The following is a 23,466-nucleotide window of genomic DNA, read 5'->3' on the forward strand; positions in this document are numbered from 1 at the left end:
ATTGAAATATATAGGAAAAATCTTTAAAAATCTTCTCAAGAACCACTGGACCAGAAAAACTGAAACTTATGTGGAAGCATCCGGGGGTAGTGTAGATTCTAAATTGTTCAAATCATGGCCCCTGGGGGGAGGGTGGGGCCACAATAGGTATTACAAGGGGGGAAGTCTGGTAATGAACAGCATGGCCAAAGTTACTCAGGTGAGCGATGTGGCCCATGGGCCTCTTGTTTCTAACTTATCATGGTTTTAGACCACCTGGGAGTCAGTAACATACTATGCTTGATTTAAATTTATGTAATCACTATATTATACAAAAAGGAATGTAAAATCAAGAATAGGAATGTTACTGTCCCCTGTGGGTGGCAAGTTCAGGTTAAATCATATTCTGTTAATACATGTAGTGAAAGAAATAAGATAAATGGTTAGAAGATTAAGATTGAAAATGATACCAAGAAAGAGAGATGGCTGAAATGTGAGAAAGAATTAATTTAAACTAACTTTAAGGTAATCCCCTTGATGTAAGTAAAAATGTTGTTCAATTGGTGAGTCAATTTTGACAATTGTCAAACTTTGCTATACTTGGCCAAGGTTGTACCTAAGACCCAAGGGCCAGAGAATTTCCCAGCCTATAATGATGTAATACCCCTGTTACTCTGGTATTCCCCCTCATCCCTCTGTTAAGGGAGGAACCCCAAACCCCTTCTACTTTTTAAATGTCCCCTGCTATAATAATTCGTAGGAACAACCCTGAATGTGTATATATACAGGTTTGAACATAGAATCTTAGTGTAGGCCCAAATATTTTTCCCATGCCTGGTTAACTTCAAACAATTTCATGTGCGTGATGTACATCACAAATTCTATTATTAAGTATGTTTTGTATATTTTGCAGCCTTTAGTCATGATAGAATGAGATGATGTAAAGAACTGGTGGCCACTATGTCGGAAGGAAAACTCAAATTAGCTGGATGTACCAGAGAGAACTGGGGGCTTTGTTAAAGTCCCCATTGAAAGAGATTCAGTAAATTCAATTTAAGCTAATATCTTCAAAGAGCCAAACAACAAAAACAAACAAACAAAGGAAAAAATAAACATACACAAGGAGTAGAAGTCACATTAAGCAATGTTAAGTAAGAATTTACAAACCAGGAAAAGATGTTATAATGTCTTAATTTATGTAAGAAATGATTCATTGTGAGAGACCTTGAATTTAATCTCAAGTGGGATAACCAGCTGATAACAACATTTCTATTGTACAGAACTGTAAACTAAGAATTTTAATATGTGATGTGACTGAACATTGTATATAATATGTATATCAAATTTTAAAAACGATTTTTTACACATGCATGTGAAAAGCAGAAAAGTTTTACAATGAATTTTGAAATGAACTATATAATTTCAAACAAGATATAGTTACTCAAGCAGTAAAAAGTTTTACTGGAAAGAAGAAAATGATTATGTAATTTCCACATATATACATGTAGGAATACAATTAACTTTCATTTTCATTTCCCGTAAAAAACAAAAGTTCTAGTTAACTTACTAACAGCTACTAACAGAGGAAATATAACTTGATGATATAAAGAAAAAAGAAAATGGAGAAAAACTCAACAAATTTAACCTCGTCATCCCAAGGAGGAGCAGTGTCTATTGAGAACCTGTACCCCGCGATCGTTCAATGTTTTGTCATCATTCTGTCAGGGTACATAGCAGCGCGATTAAACTGTATCACAGCCGTCCAAGGAAAAGGGATCGGGACATTTGTCTCCAAATTCTGTTTGCCAGCTCTGCTCTTCAAGAACATGTGTATTCTGAACTTTGCTGATGTGAATTGGATATTTCTACTGTGTATTCTGATAGCCAAATCTGTGATATTTTTCCTAGTGATGATATTGTGTTTACTTATAAAACGACCCCGGAATTATGGGATTGCAGGACTCTTTGCCATTTTTGCCACACAGAGTAACGATTTTGCTCTTGGCTTTCCATTGTGTAAGTTATAATTTGAATAATATTTTCAGTTTGGAATCAATTCCCCCAAAAAATGTACATATGTAATAAATTTGAAGTCTTTTAAGATTATAGAGATTATGCATAACAAATATTAAGGCCACAACTTCATGCATATATGTACATTTACAATGTACATAAAATTTGAAAATGATAAAGATCATTTTTGCATGCTACATACTGTAAATCACTTTTTTATTTTCGTGGAATAAAGCGAGGTTAAAATGCTTGGAAAAATATAATTCTCGCATATATTTGTGGTAGAAAAGATTATATAGAAGAATAACCAAGAGTTCGTGAAAATTATGTCTCTCTGCTTATCATTTGCCCGATCATGACAAGAAGCACAAAGCGGATGTGACCAATCGACACGGGATGCTTATTCCTCCATGCTTATATATACCAAATGGCCATCTCGCAAAATTAAGGTGTCATGAAAATTTGGTGATATACAGTATGTTATTGCTTATCTTGATGAAGTTTTTGATATTAACTAAGATTATGTTGTTTTTCAGTACAAGCTCTGTATGAAGACTCACACCCTGAGTATCTAAAGTACATATACCTGATAGCCCCCATCTCTGTAGTCTTTCTCAATCCAATCGGATTCATTCTACTAGAAATTCAGCAACATAAAGAGAGGGAACTGGAGAAGTCCACCCATGAGATTAAAGGTCAAGGGTCATGTATGCCATTGTCCATTGGTTTACATGTAATCAAAGGGGTCATCACAAATCCGATTGTCTTCATGACCTTCATTGGAATCATTGGAAATTTTGTTTTTCAAAGGAATTTGCCAGATTTTCTGTCTGATATTCTTGATGTATTTGGTAGGTGTTTGAAATAGTTTCTTAAACTTTGCCTTCTTAGCTAGATATTTATTCATGTTATTTGAAGCAGTTAAATTTTTTCTGATCTTGAGAAAAGAAATATTAGGGCAGTTCAAATAAGATATCTGTTTGTTTTCAGTAACAAATTTACCACATGATCTGATTTCAGGTAATGCTTATGCTGCTTCCGCCCTGTTCTACCTTGGTTTGGGTATGGTAGGGAAAGTCACAGGACAGATCAGTCTGGCTATGGTCGTACCATTACTGTTGATAGGGGCCAAAGGGTGAGATACCAAATACGGGTATCATAGACACTGTTCTTTAACCTTTTTCAGTAAACAAAATGGTGAAAAATTCACTGGAGCTACATGTAAATAGATGTTTAAAATCAACATGTAATCACAGCTGGTAATTTTCTAGTCTCTAGCATCAGAAGTACATTTATTAATTAATAGATTTGATAAGCTTACATGCTTCCTAAACAAAGAGTGTGTACTATGATAATATCCCCTTTGTGAGATTTAGTTAATTGATAACATTCGTATTTTTCTATAAAAACAGTTCTTCAACCATGGACAGCATAGTGTTAAATGTTTACAACAGCAAGCATGATTCACTGTAAAAAAAATTTATTGAAGGAAAAAACTGTAGGTTAGAATAGTATAGAATCTGTTCTAATTATGTCTGGTTTGTTGTGTAGACTGTTGATGCCGTTGGTGACTTGGATGGTGGTTGGTGGAATTGAGCGGATCAGTGACGTATCTAACTCCACCTCTGATGCTATGTTTGGATTTTTATATGGAACTTTTCCCACTGCCCCTTCTGTCTTTCTGTATGCTAGCCACTATGCCACTGGCATGGACACAGTGAGTAAATTGTGCTTTAAAAAAATTACTGAAGCATGAACTCGTGAGTAAATGAATCCTCACATCAAGAGTGCAAATGCACTCTGGTGTGATACGGTACATCACTTTGATGTAAAAGAGTTTTTTTTAGGTATCAGTGAATGCAAATTTTTCAGAGCTACTCAAAAAATAATTTTGAAACTGCAATAGATAGAGATTCACAAAGGAAGATAAAGATAGCTGCTTGTTTCACAGTATCAGGGAGTATTGAACAGTACAGTAAAACTCTTGTTTTAGCAAAGTCCTGGGACCTAGAAATCCACTTTGCTTTATTAGTATATCTCAATTCCTTTTATCTGTGCAACTAATATTGTTCAAGTTTATAGCAAATTCACATTACACATGTTTTCTTTTAAGTATGACTACCTAATATGTTCAGGGAAGTACATGTATTTAGTACAAAATTTACCTTGGAGAGCTCAAATTTTCTGTTGCATTTAAAAAACCAACAAAAAATAATATCAGCTGAATAATTTAAATTTTATGATATTAAAAATATCAATCATTAAAGAGGTAAGTTGTGCTAATTTCATCCTTATGGGTCCTAATGGGACACAAAATCAATTGGCTATATACTAAGTTCATTATATCTGAGTTCCATATGACTTAAAATTTTAAGAATTGTTAAGAATTTTGCCAGATATCAAAAAAAAAAAAAACTGCTTTATCCGTAAGATCGTTGCATCCATGTTGTGCCAATCAAGTACTGGACTGTTAAGATGCATGTACAAGCAGGTATGCCATTTAATTTAGATGTTATTAGAGAGGTTAAGCCGATGACCATGTACGTCTACGTGTACCTGTAAACATAGAAGTGTTTTTATACCCCCTCTCCGAAGGAGAGGGGGTATACTGTTTACCCTTGTGTGTCTGTCTGTCTGTCTGTCTGTCTGTGTGTCTGTCTGTCCGTAACAAATTTTGGTCGCAGTTTTCTCAGCAACTACTCATTGCAGATGCTTGAAATTTTAGCACAATCTTTGTTTAGGCATGCCATATGGTGCGATTCATTTTTGTACGAATTCGATGTCAACTTCCTGTTTTTCCGTGCGTCTGTCCGTACCATACATAATAAATTTTGGTCATAGTTTTCTCAGCAACTACTCATCGCAGATGCTTGAAATTTTAGCACAGTCTTTGTTTAGGCATGCCATATGGTGGGATTCATTTTGGTACAAATCCGATGTCAACTTCCTGTTTATCCGTGCGTCTGTCCGTACCACACATAACAAACTTCGGTCGCAGATTTCTCAGCAACTACTCATCGCAGGTGCTTGAAATTTTAACACACTCTTTGTTTAGGCATGTCATATGGTGGGATTCATTTTGGTACAAATCCGATGTCGACTTCCTGTTTATCCGTGCGTCTGTCCGTACCACACATAACAAACTTTGGTCGCAGATTTCTCAGCAACTACTCATTGCAGGTGCTTGAAATATTAACACACTCTTTGTTTAGGCATGTCATATGGTGGGATTCATTTTTGTACGAATCCGATGTCAACTTCCTGTTTATCCGTGCGTCTGTCCATACCATACATAAAAAATTTTGGTCGTAGTTTTCTCAGCAACTACTCATCGCAGATGCTTGAAGTTTTAGCACAATCTTTGTTTAGGCATGCCTTATAATGGGATTCATTTTGGTACAAATCCGATGTCAACTTCCTGTTTATCCGTGCATCTGTCCGTACCATACATACATAACAAATTTTGGTCGTAGTTTTCTCAGCAACTACTCATCGCAGGTGCTTGAAATTTTAACACAGTGTTTGTTTAGGGATGCCATATGTTGGGATACATTTTTTACAAATCCGATGTCAATTTCCTGATTATCACTGTGTTTGTCCGTAACTGAACTTGTGTATTCACATCAGAGCGGGGGTATTATTAGTGAGCATTGGCTCACAGACTTCTTGTTACACCAAACTAACGTCATCTTCTGTTTAACAAACGGTACGTGTACCAAACGTGTAAAACGTCATTTCAACAAGTCACTTTACAATCCATTTGTAGTATTACGCGGTATGCAAAATTGATGACGTAAATTGCAGTAAATTAGGGGATTTCCCTAGCTACATGTACAGGGTCATCTGCTTAACCTCTCTATTATGCCCCCCTTGGAAGAAAATGAATAAATCATGGAATCCCCCCCCCCCCCCTCCATTATATTGCTTTGCTGCTGTCTGTTGATTGGTCTGTATGTCAATCCACCAACAGTTTCCATTCATTTTCTTTGCAGAGATTGCACATACTGAAATGAAATTTGGTATACAGATTTATCATTAGAATATCTAAGTTCTGTTTTGGGTACGATCGAGCAATTTATGACAGAGTTTTGCCCCTTGGACTTTGAAAAATTTCAATTATTTGAAGGGGGGGGGCATAAGTGTTTCACAAACATCTCTTGTTTCCATTTAGGTTGCCTTTGGTATGGTAGCTGGGACATTCCTGGCCGCACCCCTCATGTTTGTCTCAGCCCGTATGTTGAGTGTTGTGGTGGTCAGTGAAATGGATTACAAAGATCTCCTTCTGAAGACGTCCACTGATATAAGCATCATCAGTATGGTAGCCTGTGTAAGTAATGTCAATGGTGCTATATTCGCCTTGAAAATATAAGATATGTTAATGGTGCTATGGATGCCTTTGTAAGTATTGGACATGTTTAAATGATCATATTGTTTATGTAATACTTACTTACCTTCTTATGGGTTTTATATCTTCTTTTAAGTGGATTTTACTTGTAAATATCTACTAATATTTTGTTTTTTAGGTATGGGTACTCATCATTATGTTTGGTAGCAAGAGATTCAAGCGAATTCCTCATCAATTTCTAGTCTGTCTTATCTTGTCTCATGTGAGTTGTAATTTTCTCCAACTGAATAATAATTTCTCTTTTACGCTGTCTTGTGTGAGTAGTATTTTCTCTCTTATACTGCATGCATTTACGTGTACTACAGTTGAACTTTGGTATCTCGAACACGGATATCTCGAATACCATGGATATGTCAAAGTGATTGGGAAGTCCTTACCGTATTTTTAGCTCACCTCAGCCGAAGGCTCAAGTGAGCTTTTCTGATCACATTTTGTCTGTAGTCCGTCTGTCCGTCTGTCTGTCTGTCTGTCTGTCCGTCCGTCCGTCTGTAAACTTTTCACATTTTCGACTTCTTCTCAAGAACCACTGGGCCAATTTCAACCAAACTTACCACAAAGTATCCTTGGGTGAAGGGGGTTCAAGTTTGTTCAAACGAAGGGCCACGCCCTCTTTCAAGGGGAGATAATGAAGAATTAGTGAAAAATTAGTAGCATCATTTAAAAATCTTCTTCTCAAGAACCACAAAGCCAGGGAAGATGAAACTCATGTGGAAGCATCCTCAGGTAGTGTAGATTCAAGTTTGTTCAAATCATGACCCCCGGGGGTAGGGCGGGGCCACAGTGGAGGATCAAATTTTTACATAGAAATATATAGGAAAAACCTTTAAAAATCTTCTTCTCAAGAACAGCAAAGCCCTAATTAGTCATATTTATATGGCAGCATCCTCAGGTAGTGTAGATTCAAATTTGTCCAAATCATGACCCCTGGGGGTAGGGCGGGGCCACAATGGAGGATCAAAGTTTTACATAGAAATATATAGGAAAAATCTTTAAAAATCTTCTTCTCAAGAACAGCAAAGCCCTAATTAGTCATATTTATATGGCAGCATCCTCAGGTAGTGTAGATTCAAATTTGTCCAAATCATGACCCCTGGGGGTAGGGCGGGGCCACAATGGAGGATCAAAGTTTTACATAGAAATATATAGGAAAAATCTTTAAAAATCTTCTTCTCAATAACAGCAAAGCCCTAATTTTCATATTTATATTGCAGCATCCTCAGGTAGTGTAGATTCAAGTTTGTTCAAATCATGACCCCCCGGGGGTAGGGCGAGGCCACAATGGAGGATCAAAGTTTTACATAGAAATATATAGGAAAAACCTTTAAAAAATCTTCTTCTCAATAACAGCAAAGCCCTAATTGGTCATATTTATATTGCAGCATCCTCAGGTAGTGTAGATTTAAATTTGTCCAAATCATGACCCCTGGGGGTAGGGCGGGGCCACAATGGAGGATCAAAGTTTTACATAGAAATATATAGGAAAAATCTTTAAAAATCTTCTTCTCAAGAACAGCAAAGCCCTAATTAGTCATATTTATATGGCAGCATCCTCAGGTAGTGTAGATTCAAATTTGTCCAAATCATGACCCCTGGGGGTAGGGCGGGGCCACAATGGAGGATCAAAGTTTTACATAGAAATATATAGGAAAAATCTTTAAAAATCTTCTTCTCAATAACAGCAAAGCCCTAATTTTCATATTTATATTGCAGCATCCTCAGGTAGTGTAGATTCAAGTTTGTTCAAATCATGACCCCCCGGGGGTAGGGCGAGGCCACAATGGAGGATCAAAGTTTTACATAGAAATATATAGGAAAAACCTTTAAAAATCTTCTTCTCAATAACAGCAAAGCCCTAATTGGTCATATTTATATTGCAGCATCCTCAGGTAGTGTAGATTTAAATTTGTCCAAATCATGACCCCTGGGGGTAGGGCGGGGCCACAATTGAGGATCAAAGTTTTACATAGAAATATATAGGAAAAATCTTTAAAAATTTTCTTCTCAATAACAGCAAAGCCCTAATTGGTCATATTTATATGAAAGCATCCTCAGGTAGTGTAGATTCAAGTTTGTTCAAATCATGACCCCCTGGGGGTAGGGTGGGGCCACAATGGAGGATCAAAGTTTTACATAGAAATATATAGGAAAAATCATTAAATATCTTCTTCTCAGGAACAGCAAAGCCCTGATTGATCATATTTATGTGGAAGTACCCACAGGTAGTGTAGATTCAAGTTTGTTCAAATCATGACCCCGAGGGGGTAGGGTGGGGCCACAATGGAGGATAAAAGTCTGAAATAGAAATATATAGGAAGATATGTTCTGATGAAGAACTGCAAAGCCATGATTAGTCATTTTGATATGGAAGCATCCTCAGGTAGTGTAGATTCAAGTTTGTTAAAATGATGACCCCAGGGGATAGGGATGGGCCATAATGGGGGATCGAAAATTTTACATAGGAACATATAGGAAAATATCTTCTTCTCAAGAACTGAAAATCATGTTTAGTCATTTTGATATGGAAGCATCCTCAGGTAGTGTAAATTCAATTTTGTTCAAATGATGACCCCCGAGGGTAGGATGGGGCCCAATAAGGGGATCGAAAGTTTTACATAGGAACATATAGAAAAAAATTTCTTCTCAAGAACAGAGAAGCTATGTTTAGTCATATTGATATGGAAGCATCCTCAGGTAGTGTAGATTCAAGTTTGTTCAAATGATGACCCGTGGGATAGGGAGGAGCCACAATGGGGTATCAAATTTTTACAGAGGAATATATGGGAATTTTTTTTTAAAATCTACACAAGTACAACTAAGCCATTTGTTAAAACAAATTATATATTGACATGGACGCACCATACTGAACTGATTTGTGCTTTTGCCTTGCCAATGTGCTCAGGTGAGCGATGTGGCCCATGGGCCTCTTGTTTAACAAGTATTTTTACCCTCGATATCTTGAACCCTCAGATATCTTGAAGTTTTTTCTCATTCCCATTGAGTTCGAGATAACGAGGTTTGACTGTACATGTCATGTTTAGTAAACTGTTTGATCTGGTTGTTTTATTTAAAAAGATACATAGTCCCAACTTGAAGGCATACATAATCTCTCTACATTGAATTGTTTTTGTAACCCCAAACAGACATTTTTTTTTTCATTGAAACATTTTATTCACAGTTTATATCCTGTTTGGGTATGGTTATATATGGCTACAAGGATTGCTCACAAGAAATGCAGTCCTGGAAACACTACGTCGAATTCACGATGATTCTGGCTGGAACCCTGGCCACTCGGTGCTGGACAATGGTCATCGCTATCACACTCTACCTTATTCACTGCCGCAGTCTATGTTTTGTGCTAAGATTTCGATTCTGGCTCTATTTTCTGGGTTTTGGGTAAGCTTGAGAGGTATATTTGAAATCCTAGTTATAGAATCCATGGCTCTTTGATCTGTAATATGCAAATTAATGGCTAAATTTAGAGATCTGTGCTAAACACTTTTGGTTTCAGAAATCTACATGGATATGTTGCAGGGTATACTACCCTTCTGCTTCACTAATAGACTTTGTCTTTCTTAAAGGGAGACGTAATTCAAGATATCATTTTATCATAAAATGATTAAAAATTTAATACAGATAACCCTACAGATTTGTTTGATTTCAGGGCCGCAATGTTAAGCACTGGAGTCCTGTACCTGTCTGGAAAACACCACATGCACGACGAAATAGATCCTTCATTTCACTACGGAACAGATCAGGTTTGTTATTAACAGATGTAATATAATCCATCCTCAGTAGAAATAACGGGAGCACTGGCATGTGATGTTTGATGTCAGTGAACAATCATCAGTTCCATTTGAAGCAAACTAAGTTTGTTTTGTGATTTACACAGACTTGTCACAAAGGCATATTTCAGAAAGCATGCTAGTGCTTCATGAAAAGTAAGCCTATGTGCAAGTCTGTGTGATTTACACAACAATAACTTCACAAACTAAAAAACATTTTTTTATGTTTACATTTTAATGCTTTAAAACCAGCAGAAATACACTCAATATTTGAATTGTGGCTGCCCTATATTTATTTTTTTTTTACATTTCTGTTTCATCATTGTGACTTCACAATAATACATGTTTTTCCATGTTTATATTTATGCATGACTATACACAAAAGATGGCAATCAAATCAATTTCTTACTTGACTTAGTAAAAAACACACAGCAAATGAAAATATTTCTTTATGACTTATATTCTACTTGTAGACTATCCTGTCTGTGTTGTTCATCCTATTCTGTTGTGTCGTCACAATCATCTGCCTCGTTCTGAAACAGCGCAACGGACGAGACTACAAACTACTCGCAACAGAAGAGCCAGATGTGGAACAATCCATTAAGGTCGCAAAGATAAAGTCTAAAGGCAAAAAAGTCAACAGCAGGGTCACAAAACCAAGAGTGGGGAATTGTCAAGTTCAGGTCCATGGTGAAAATTCCACCAATCGCAGCCCTCCGTACAGAGGGTCGTGTAATGATTGCGATCAGGGTTGTGCGGGAGGTAAGAATCATCTTTTTATGAAATTTTTAAGTAATGTTTTGTTTAATTAATCTATATTAGGTAATACATCTCACATTAAACCTGTACAGTACATTGGGCTTTTGAAGTTGGCAAGTTTCAGTTTCCTCTTTTTTAAATATATTTATTTTCTATCTTGAATTCACCTTTATCATTCTAATGTCAGATTTTTTCATTATAATATTGAGTTCAGAAAACAAAAAACCCTGAACAACTTCATGTAAAGTCTTTTGTGTACAATAGTAAATGCATTATTTATTCTTTTTAAAAATGGTAAATTATCTAGTTACGATAAGTGCATACTGTCTTCTACACAAATATAAAATACTGTACTTAATAAATGAAAGAATAAATGAATTACTTAATATTAAAGAAATCTTTTATTTCTAAAAACCTGAAGGTTTAGGAGAATCTCATTCTGAGGTTAGAACAAGAAATCCTCAAAATATACAAGGTAAAGACAGACAGCTTTATAATAACCTTCTGTAAGAGTGGCTAATAATACATTGAATTAATCCGCATTGCAGTGTACTCAGCTAACATGCTAATGCTTGGTTTTATATAACTTATGCTAAAAGCTGATATAAGGTAATTAATTACATGTAGATGGAACATAGCATGAAAATATTGCAATGGTTGAAGATTTCATGTCATTGTTAAAAAATCGAACATAGTTGATCTAGAGAGCTAGATTAGAACTATTATGTTTGTACATAAATGTGTGGGTTGCGGTGGGCTTACATATATATAAACTAGAATAGTATCAAGCATATATTTTAAGTTTTAATGTGTACCTGTATTGGTGAGAAGGATAAAGTGGAAAAAGAAAACAATTTTAAAAGAGAGAACATGTTTTCTGTCATTGTAGTTAATATATTTTCTGTTTCTGGTGGAATGGGTAAGGAGTCCCTGTAGTTTTCCGGCTAGTCCTCCATTTACATTTCTATATCAACATATCATTGTCATAAACACATCTTTTGAAATTCACAGCTTTTAAAGTTCAAATAATTTGTGCACATCATCATCAGCATTAAAATCACCATTTTCATTTAACTAAAGCATTTTTTTAGCTCACCTCAACGAAGTTGGGGGAGCTTATGTAATACCCTCGGCGTCGGTGTCTGCGTCCCAGGTTAAGGTTTTTGGAGCAGTTTTCTTTTCAAGTACTTCTATGGCCTATATTAGTCAGAGATGCTTGGAGGATGCTTCTAGAGTGTTTCATTGTACCAGTCAAGGTTTCAGATGCTGCAATTTCAGCTAAAGAATGACCAGGTTAATGTTTTTGGAGCAGGTTAAAATTTTTGGAGCAGGTTAAAGTTTTTGGAGCAGGTCTCATTTCCAAGTAACTATAAGCCCTATATTGACCAAACTTGCATGGATGATACATCTAAGGATGCACACATCTGAACTTGCTTCAGATGCTGGATCTGACCTACATTTTCCGGATGAGTAACCACTAACCAGGTCAAAGTTTTTGGAGCAGATGTCATTTCCAAGTAACTATAAGCCCTGTATTGACTAAACTTGCATGGATGATACATCTAAGAATTCACACTACTAGACTTGCTTCGGATGCTGTATCTGACCTACATTTTCCGGATGAGTGACCAGGTTAAAGTTTTTGGAGCAGATCTCATTTCCAAGTAACTATAAGGCCTATCTGAACCAAACTTGCATGGATAATGCATCAAGGGACAAACAATCTCAAACTTGCTTTGGATGCTGGATTTGACTTACATTTTCTGGATGAGTGACTAGTTTTAAGTTTTCAGATAAGTATATTCCCAAGTAACTGCAAGCCCTATCAGACCAAAATTGCATAAATGTTGCATCTAGGGATGCACACTCCTAGATTATTAGTTTAGTGTGGGACTTTGCCTTACTTAAAGACAACATTCGTTGAGGTGAGCTCTGTAATCTCTGATTACCTATGTTTTACTTTTGAATTTTCATGGAATTTTTGCAGTTCTTCAAGATGAAGTGTTTGTTAGGCTAATATTTTTTTTTTTTCCAGAAGAGAGGGGGGTGTTATTTTATGCATCAGGTACACAATATGTCCAAACATTACTTTAACATGAAATTTAACACATTCCAGGTATCTTTTATTAATGAAATCACAGCTAACAATACTGTGATTGATAAGCATCTTTTTGCAAAGTGATGCATTTTTATCTGCTTCAAATTATTGTTCATGTAATTGATAAGAAATCAAAATAATTTAGATTTTTAAAGTATTAACAAAGGAAAGAAAAAGAAATTAGAGCTCTACTTGTGTAACAAAATATAGCTTTAAAATTCTGTCCCTAAGAAGATAGGATCCTTTACTTAGCGTATACATATATAAAATGTGGCATTTATGTATTGCTTGCACTGTAACATATATATTTATAAATCTTACAGTGGAAGAGAACATTGAAGACATTGTGCCATTTCCCAGTGAGTCCTCAAGTCTTTTGTCTGACAGCTCAGAGAGTAGCGCAGAGTCCCGACCATATCTGACACGTTCCACGGAGGAGCTGACATGTAAATACGGGGCCTGTTCTAGCGAGCAGAAGCGCCGGTGTATGGGACGACTGAGGGCCTACCAGGCATCGGTAATTAACGTCGCCATGGGTGATGAGGGAGTCCGGTTTAACCAGCCCAGACGGTGCCCGAGGGATGAGTACCAGACAAACCGGTTCCTGATACTCCTGGTTCTACTTCTCCTCTCCATGTTTATCGTGAGTTTTTAATTGTCAAGAAAACGGGCCATTTTATTTCATGTTCAACATGTTTATCGTGAGTTTTTAATTGTCAAGAAAACGGGCCATTTTATTTCATGTTCAACATGTTTATCCTGAGTTTTTGATTGTCAAGAATACGGGCCATTTTATTTCATGTTCAACATGTTTATCCTGAGTTTTTAATTGTCAAGAAAACGGGCCATTTTATTTCATGTTGAACATGTTTATTGTGAGTTTTTGATTGTCAAGAAAACGGGCCATTTTATTTCATGTTCAACATGTTTATCGTGAGTTTTTAATTCTCAAGAAAACGGGACATTTTATTTCATGTTCAACATGTTTATGATGAGTTTTTAATTGTCAAGAAAATGGGCCATTTTATTTCATGTTCATGTTTATCTTGAGTTTTTAATTGTCAAGCAAACAGGCCATTTTATTTCATGTTCAACATGTTTATCATGAGTTTATAATTGTCAAGCAAACCAGTTATTTTATTTCATGTTCAACATGTTTATCGTGAGTGTGGTTTTATTGTGGGTCATTTTATTTTATATTCAAAAATTAGATTTTAATCAAAAATGGCTTTAATTTGAGTACTCTGATTAAACAGTGTCCAATAAGTCAGAAAAATTTGATTTAAAAATATAACTTATTTTAGTGTTGAATAAAAACAAAATTAATTTGACATGATTTAGTTATGCCCCTTGGTGTTTTATAACTTCTACAATACATGTAGAAGCATACCAGTGCTGTATCGACACAATCTTTTGATGTCGTATATATTGACAGGGTCTCTTCCTATGTACCTGGAGATTATTCAACAAAACCATTTCTGGAATTTATGTGGAGATGGAGTTCTTAGATGCTGTGTTTAATTATGGACAGGTATTTAATATAATTACTGGTACATAAATATATCCAGTAAAAAGTACAATGAATTGATTAAACAATTTATGTATCCATATGTTAAATACGGTATATATCTCAAACTTGATCAGAATGAAATATAAGAAAAGTTCTTATGATCTTATCAGCCCTTCTCTTTTGTTGGTTTCAGGGCTTCATTATATTAGCCATATTTGGATTTGATACCAAGTACATTTTTCTACCATTTATAAGAAGGTAAGATCCTGTGTTACAAATTAAGAAATGTAGTGTTTGCCACAGGACTTTCTCTTTCAACCCTATAGTGTGGAAAAATAGTAGCAAATTAATTTTCACTAATGCTAGTTTGCTTCATTGATTCAGTTATAATTATATTAAACATTAAAGTTTGTTAAAAAGCTTTGGAGATTATTATAATTATTACATTACATGTAATAAAATTGAAGTGGAAACAGATAATATCTGAAATGATTAAGCCTCAAATGATATAACATTAATTAGATGTTTTGACTTTTAAGAAAAATATCCTGATGAATTTTAAAAAAAGTTTTTTTCTTCAAAAAGACTTGTGACAGTTGCCAAAAATAGAAGGTATATACAAAACTATGGCAAATTTTCCATCGCCTCCTACAATATATTAATAAGTGTATAAATGACTGATACTATAAATAATTTAAGTGATACCTATATTAGATATTCTGCATGTCATCTCATGCCATACAAAAAGTGATATCTACCTGAGCTCTTATATCCTCCATAAATAAGAGAAATCAATTATATTGTATATACCTGCTTTATGGAATGATTCTAACATGATGTTTTGTAAGGTGGAGTAATAGGCATTTTTTGCACTGAATCTTGCATTTATATGTGTATGGTAAAAAAAAAAAGAAAAGATTTAAAGGAACTTTCAAACTGTTCAAGATTTTTTTGAATTCAGTTTGAAAGCTCAAAGACGAGTATTTTACTGTCTAATAAATTTTGGACCAAAGTTTTCAGTTTTGAGTTTATATTGAGAAAAGATTTTTGAAATAGAAGCTAAATCAAGTTTCCAAATTTGTTTACGTGTGAGCATGAAAGGTGCATATGTACATGTAAATCAGCAAATGATATAATAATGAATCTATCATGATTATAGTTTGTTGTGATATATTATAAACTTTGCTTACCTCCTAGTGGTTACTACACAGTCAACTTTGTTATCTCGAACTTGTTTGGACCAAGAAAAAACTTCGAGATATCCAAGGGTTCAAGAAATTGAGGGTAAAATACTGAAAGTAAACAAGCTTGGGACTAGCTTCCAAATCACTTTGACATGTCCATGGTGTTCGAGATACTGAAGTTTTGCTGTACTGATATCCTTATGCTGTGAAATCACGAATTTCATAGGGGTGTAATTTTCATTGTCATCATCATACTATTATGAAAAAAACTACCTAGTTCATGTCTTCCACTAAATGTCAATGTTTCAAACTACAATACTGAGTTTCTTTTTCAACCACAATATCAAATCCCTACCAACCATTTCTTCTCCTCAAACCAGGAAAATTTCACCCCAGGAAAACAAGTGATTTTACAGAATCTCACATCTTAACTATTAACACTGATCCTTCTTTGCTAGTCTGACATCAAATGTCCGATTGAAATGGCTGAAGCTGATGTGTCTCAGGTAACCATGGTAACCAGTCGGCCATGTTGTTTGTATATATACATGTGTAACCTTTTCTGTGTGCTCAGTGTTGCAATGTTGTCTACAGAAAAAAAAAACACAGTTAAAGTGACTCATAATTGATAGTATTTCATGGGGATGGGTATCGCCATATTTTCCAAAACATCTTGATGATATCATGATATTTTTACACATAATTATTTCTATGATTTTAAAATGAATTTCCATGATTTTTTTAACAAATATAGTGTGAAAACTCCACTTTTTTCCCATTTTTAGTTATATACATGTATTACTAATGCATATTTTGATGCTAGGATGTTGTTGTTTTACAACAATTTTTACAATCCCTGTAATTGTAATTCAAGAGCTCGAACAAAAAATAACTATTTCTTTTTTTCTCTGTAAGAGGGAGGGGGAGGGGGGGGGGGGTAACATACACTTTAGCTGTGTTTGCTTCGAAGTTCAAATAAGAATTACTACGATTTTTATTCTATTTATTTTATGTTATTAAAATTTTCAATTTAAAGTCTAGAGGATGGAATTTGTTTTCTTACATCTCCATTTTAATTCTTTTTTAATTTAGGATCAGAGAATATCTATGGTATATATCAAAATAGTTTTTTGGGGGAGAAATTATTAACTTCAGCGGTTAATGGTTTTGCATGCCATTGAATAAATTTCTCAAATATTCATCTTGGATTAAAATTTACCCAAAAATTGTGAATTGAATCATTTACAGCACCCATTTTGCTGTTTATGTACATATGTAATTTCTTGAGATTTTGACCAGGAACCTCTCAGCTGTCCACTTTTAGCCAGTCTGACACCAAGTTTTATTTACTGCATGCAGTGCACGTATATTCCTAGTGAATCTGTAGGAAATCTGAAACAGAGGCCTGATTTAATTGAAAGAATATTATTATAGGACATAGACAACCTCACTGTTTGATTATATACATTCAAAGATTTGAAATTTATGATGAAACTAATGATTTTCTTATATATGCATGTTCATGTTGTGTTTGAAAGCTAAATATTGATACCTATTACAGGTATACTTGTATAGGTGTCGGTATTAAGTAAAGAGATGCCCATAATAATGCCTTGCTTAAGAAAGCCATGTGTATTTTTTTCTGGTTTCAAACCCCTGCTGAATGAAGATATAAGCAAATGCTTCATTATTTTGTAAACTAGGCAGGTTGCTTTATCAGATGCAGAGAGAGACTGTGCCATGCTCCTCCTGATATAAAATAACTAACTTGCCATCAAGTAGAATAAAAAAAAGGAAAATACATTAATTTTAGTATTTTGTAATTTTAAGATTAAGGAGGCTCGGGGGTCAACAAATTAACCATCAGATATAACTTATTTTTTTAGATATGATATCTTAAGCTGTCAACTATCAATTGGCAAAGAAAAATTTCATACATATTAGTTTTAAAATTTGATCATTTTTGTTTATCTTTATATGGAGCTTTCCTTCTAAAGGAATTAATATAGTCTAAAAATGGCCACAACCAACCAGCCCTCTTAAATTGCATAGGTCACTGGTAGGTGGAGATTATTTGTACATGTGCAAGTTGCTATATCAGATTCTGGTGTAAAGAGAAAGCTATGCTTTAGCAGAGGTTCCCCATGATATAAAATACCTGAGGTAAATCCACACTTTTCAAAATTTGTGTCCCTTTGTCCCTGTCTTTTGTTGCAAAACCCACAGATTTCTCACAGTAGCCTTTTTAATGTACTTTATGGTTAATATCTTTGTCATTTGATATTAAAAAATGTTTGCATCTTATATTTTGATTGCCCCAGGATGAGGCAACTCATACATTGAAAATGAAAAAAAAAAAATCCAAAGTGAATTTTATAACAGTACACCAAAATTTTGGTAGTATAAAGAAGAGAAAGGTGTTTTTTTTTCCTTTTTTGACCATTGGTGCAAAGTGACACATCTCAATTTACTTTTAGCAAAGTGTGGATTAAACTATTCAAGAGTGTAATAAAGCAAATGGAAAATGCCTTTTCATTATAATTTTAAGATAAATGATTTTATTTATTTATAGGTAAATACATTAAAATTACTTCTTCTTTACAATAACATTATAATATAATAAAATACTTTCTAATCATCATTTGAATTTTAATTTCCTCCAATGATTTTACTTATCTTTATATAACACAATTCTAATAGACCTATAATACATCAGATACATGTGAGATAGTAATTAGCTTCTTAGAGTTATCTTTTCTTGATTGATTACAGGTGGCGCCGCTTAGTATACGGAGTAGAAGTGGTACAGATTCCAGAGAGGGGAGACTTAGATGAGGAAACTATTCATCTTTGTGAGCAGTTCGTCAAATACCACATGGAAAATTGCTCCAAAAAAATTGTCAAAGATCACAAGTAGGTATTCATTGAAGCATAAAATATATAGTCTGAGTGTTGCATTGATATACTGAATGTGTACATAAATTGGTGTATTCAAAATTTAGCACAATCACTAGGTATGGAGTTGTTGGCGAAATCATGAATTAGTGTTACACATGTCCGTACCTTGTATTGCATTGAATGATTTCTCAGCGGTATTCATGAATTAGCGCATCATTGTCCACGCTAAAGTTGCAATATGAGGCCTTTTAAGTACACATACAGTATAGCAAGGCCTCTGTGGTGAGACATTTGTTACATGCATGTATTTTGATGGGTGTACATGTATAATGGTAAAGGTTTTCCTATCCATCCATCTCTATTCAACAAACCTTGTCAGATGATGCATCTTTTAGTGGAAAATGTGCTGCAACCCATATATAGGTCATTGTGACTTCATTTTGTTATTTTTGGGCAGCTACACATTGTAAAATTTATCTGGATCATATCAAACTGTTAGATCTAGAATCATTAACTTTGTCACTTGATATGCATCTTGAGGGGGGAAAATGTGTCTCAAACCAAAAGTTGGTTACTGTCCATTTGCTTCATTTAAAGCTCTGAAAATGTTTTTTAACCTCGATAACACAAATTTTTGGATAACTAGAAGTTTAATTTCAGTCTCGTTAAAATTGAATACAGGTTTGACTGTGTTTATGTTGTGTCATGGCTTTGATTAGCATGTCATTTGCCCTTGTGGCACATTTTGTAATATGAGACATGCTGTAACATACATGTACATGTACTGCTTGGAATCTGCGCTCTAGACATGATAAATCAATCACTTATCAACTGTAAGCGAACACTGATTGATTGATTACTGGTGGTATTTGAAAACTAATCAATCAAATCACTAATTGATCAAACTTCCTGAGCAATTTGATCCATTAGTATTCAATGACCTACTTTTGATGTTTCATGGCTATATCTAAATATTTCAGATAATAAGAGACTTAGAATCATTAAGCTTTGACAGATGATGTATCTTGGGTCCTGGAATGTTTCAACCAAAAAATAGGTCACCATGACCTATTTTTGGAATTTCACAAATTTATATCAATACTTCAGATAATAAAAGGCTTAGAATCATCAAACTTTGTAAGTTGATGCATCTTGGATCTTTGGCGTGTTTCAACCAAAAAGTAGGTCACCTTGGCCTATTTTTGAAATTTCACACTTTTATTTGTATTTAGGGTGCTAAAAGACTTGGAACAATCAATCTTTGTTAGTTGACTCATTTGGGTTTTCAAATTGTGTCAACCAAAAATTAGGTCACAATGACCTGGGCTGTATCTAAATATTTTGGGTATTAAGATGCTTGGAATCATCCATCTTTGTCAGTTACTGCATCTTGTGTTCTCAGAGTATGTTAACAAAAACATAGATCATGGTGACCTACTTTTGGAATTTCAAAGCTTTATCTAAATATTTACGACACTAAGAGGCTTCAAGTAGAAGTGATAAAGTTGTACAATTTATCAGAAGAGCAATTTGAGGCCCTTGTGTCTCTTGTTTTGATAAGTATAACATTAATTGCTAAAATTATGTATATTGAATGAACTATTATTTTTTTTTTTTTGATAGATACAACTTCCGACAATACAAAGATGTGTTTACAGGAATGGACATGTGTGATTGGTTGTTAGAAGTTGGCCTCGTACACGACCGCGGGGAAGCTGTGAACTATGGGAGGACACTTCTAATTGGTCGAGTGATTGCACATGTCAAAAATGAGCACCATTTTCATGACTTGTCCTATTTTTATTGTTTTCTTGACGATGAGGAGTCTGTATTAAAAAGCATCACTGAAGACTCATGATGTCAGCTCTGGTCAGCTGGAAGGCATTTTTACGTTGCATTTTGTTGATAAATATTGCATGTTCGTCTTCAATAGCCCTGACTCTCAGTCCATAAATCAACAAGGGTGATCTCCAAAACAATCATATCTGCTTGTTTGTATCTAACATTTTTGTAATGTTCTGCCTGTTTTATACAAATGGTACAACATATATCATTATAGTTTTGTTCTAGTCTATGTGCTTGTTTGAGATTTCCATTATATGCTGAACCATAGTCATGAAATAAAGAGTAGATTTAGGTTAGATTTATTATGAAATTTATAATGAAAACAGGAACATTAGCTTATGTCAATTAGTACCATGAAAAAATCATATCAACATGTTTATCGTACATTTACATGTATTAGAATAAGATTAGGTTGGACTTTGTTTCTGTATATTGTAACTAAGCGAATTTAATTTAATTTTGTATGATTTCCATTAATCATATGTGTTTTAGATGCCATTTACGGCTTTATGTGACATGAAATTTTATATTTCACTGTCCTTTTTCGTAGATTTGTATGTAACTAGTGCTTGACATACAATGTCATGTAATTAATGTCTCAAATTGTAGATTATGTAAGAAAATTTTTTATCATGAGAGAAAAAAGTATTTCTGAATGTAATTTTTATTGATCTATAGTACAACCATGTACATTATAATTCTATGTTTATGTACTTGTGTTTTGATTGATTGTCAGTGCTTCACATATTAGGCAAATCAATCATTCACCCCCTGGTATCAAGTTATTTTCATATTTATTTTGGTGTCTTTATGGGTATGAAAAACATTCCTTTTTCTTTGTGTCATCATTTGTTGAATGATATGTCACAATGTGTGCTGGTAAAGATGATTGTGTATATGTGGAGAAATAGGTAAAGTTTTGTCTCAGATCATTTTAATTTATGAGGTGGTAACATTTTTAATTTAACATATTTCAATTAAATGCTTAGAGATTATCAAATCTTTACAGGGATCTCCCATACAGAATGTAATGATTGATACACTGTATATAACAAATTTTGTAGTGCTTACCAGCCCTCAATTCACAGAAAAGAATTTTTTTTTAAATATTTCTGAACAAGGGTAAAAGTTTTTCTCTTCTGTACGATTCCAAATTTTCTGATTGCATGAATTAGAGAATAAAGTACATATTATTTTCTGCCTGGGAGTTACAATGTATTAGTACTGTAGATATATTTTTTCTGCTATGTACAGAGTCACAATTTTTGTGGGGAAATTTATCACAGCATATGAAATAGCAATGCGAGAGATTCGCATTATTTTCTACCCATGGATTGAACTGAAATTGTGATTCTACCAAATTATGTACCCGTGGAAAAAAAGGACATATACAGCAATTTTTTTTATTAAAATGAACAAGTTTATTAATCATTGTGTTGCATTAATACTGTATCAATACATTAGAAGATGTTACTCTAAACGTGTGTCTTCCTAGTCAATTACATATACCAGACACCTAATTTGATGGAACAAATTAATTTCTGTGAATTTTAAACATGCATGCATAATTTCATAGACTTCACACAAATGTATCACGATATATAACAACCAGGCCCAAAGTTTGATTTTATTTTAAATACATGTATACATGTGCATAGTGTGTTCAGGGTAAATGTGTTATGTATAATGACTGATGATTTGAATTCATAAGAGTTGTATTCAAGTATGTTTTGTTTATAATCAATTATTTAAGCTTACATATGAATTTCCACAGCATTACTAGCTTTTGCTGTATAGTTGTAATATATACTAGTATATATGTAAGCTTGGAAGTGTTAAAAATTTATAATTATTCTATGGAATTGAGCAGCTTAATTAAAAATTTAGTACTTTAATTTGTTAACGGCTTAAATAGTAAAACAAACATTGTATTTGCAGCAAATATACTAGTCTAGGACTTTTACATGTTGAAGTTGTGTTTTAAAGACAATTTTTTTTTTATATTAAATCATACATTTTGAAACAATTGCAAAGAAGTATGAGTGAATTTTGGCTAAAATTTTGGAATGATTTTTATTTTATATAGAGAAAGAAGAAAATGAAGGGGGAGAGCTTGATTGCAAATTTTGTTTCATTTATACATGCAAATTATTGGTCTAGTCTAAGCTCAAACTGTGCTGTTTATTATCGTTAGATATGCTGTCAGCAAGGATACATGTGGAAATTTGGAATTAAAAAAGTTGTTATTAAGCTTATTGATATCCAATTTGGGAAAATAAATATTTTTCTTAATACTTATTGCAATTATTTGTTTCTATTTTCTGAGATAATAAAGGTAAATAGTTGTAAGAATCAAGAATGCACACGTGTTATGCTCGTTTTAAAAAATGTAACAATAATGAAATTGAAGTATAGTTGACCTTCTGGTAAGAGCGATACTTCTGTCCGGGATAAACGACTTTAGTTAGTCCCTTTGTAAAATTGTCACGTGAAATGTTAAAGCCAAATGTTCGATGGACGATGATTGAGGACAAACGAACTTTATGGGTTAAAGCTATCGTTACGAAGCTAGTGTCTGCAAATACATGTAGTGGAATGTGCAATCAAATTCTGATTAAGTTTTCAACCATGTTTGGACAGTTTCTTTTTTTACTACAAAGAAAAAAATTGTAAAAAATTAAAATCTCTCGGAAAGTCGAAATCTTTAAACTTTTTAAAAAGAAAAACTGATTTCAATTAAGAGAAAAAGCTTAGTTTAGCACGTGTATATGACGTGTTGTTGAGATCCTGTATGCTCTCTCGCATTTACATTAACTGATCCCTGATAGTATGCAACTTTTTAAAGACCAGTCAGATGAGCACGGTCAAACTCTACAGCTATTTCTCATATATATACATGTATATTGCTTACGTGTTTGTCCGCAGCAGGTCACTTTAGACTGACATTAGACGCAGCTTTGACATAATTGTGTTGTAGGGAACATGAAATTGTC

General features: G+C 34.0%; 1 protein-coding gene across 4 annotated transcripts; it reads left to right on the forward strand.

Moving 5' to 3' along the window:
• The first annotated feature begins 1,475 nt into the window (after positions 1 to 1,475).
• On the forward strand, positions 1,476 to 22,771 carry LOC133194152 (lysosomal cholesterol signaling protein-like). Of its 4 annotated transcripts, XM_061330137.1 has the most exons (17): positions 1,476 to 1,995; positions 2,529 to 2,843; positions 3,013 to 3,127; positions 3,544 to 3,709; positions 6,164 to 6,319; positions 6,516 to 6,599; positions 9,573 to 9,790; positions 10,059 to 10,152; positions 10,653 to 10,941; positions 11,360 to 11,413; positions 13,360 to 13,679; positions 14,472 to 14,567; positions 14,740 to 14,804; positions 16,189 to 16,236; positions 16,823 to 16,840; positions 18,503 to 18,643; positions 20,252 to 22,771. In XM_061330137.1, the coding sequence occupies exons 1-17, from the start codon at positions 1,599 to 1,601 to the stop codon at positions 20,484 to 20,486; spliced, it is 2,811 nt and encodes a 936-aa protein (XP_061186121.1). In that variant the 5' UTR covers positions 1,476 to 1,598; the 3' UTR covers positions 20,487 to 22,771. The 4 variants fall into 4 exon arrangements, with proteins under 4 accessions (XP_061186121.1, XP_061186122.1, XP_061186123.1 ...); XM_061330138.1 differs by lacking the exon at positions 16,823 to 16,840; XM_061330139.1 differs by lacking the exon at positions 11,360 to 11,413.
• The last annotated feature ends 695 nt before the right edge of the window (positions 22,772 to 23,466 follow it).

The sequence above is a fragment of the Saccostrea echinata genome, unplaced genomic scaffold, assembly GCF_033153115.1.
Source record: "Saccostrea echinata isolate AGI-Se365-2 ecotype Australia unplaced genomic scaffold, CSIRO_AGI_Sech_v1 ptg000028l, whole genome shotgun sequence".
Classification (NCBI taxonomy): domain Eukaryota; kingdom Metazoa; phylum Mollusca; class Bivalvia; order Ostreida; family Ostreidae; genus Saccostrea; species Saccostrea echinata.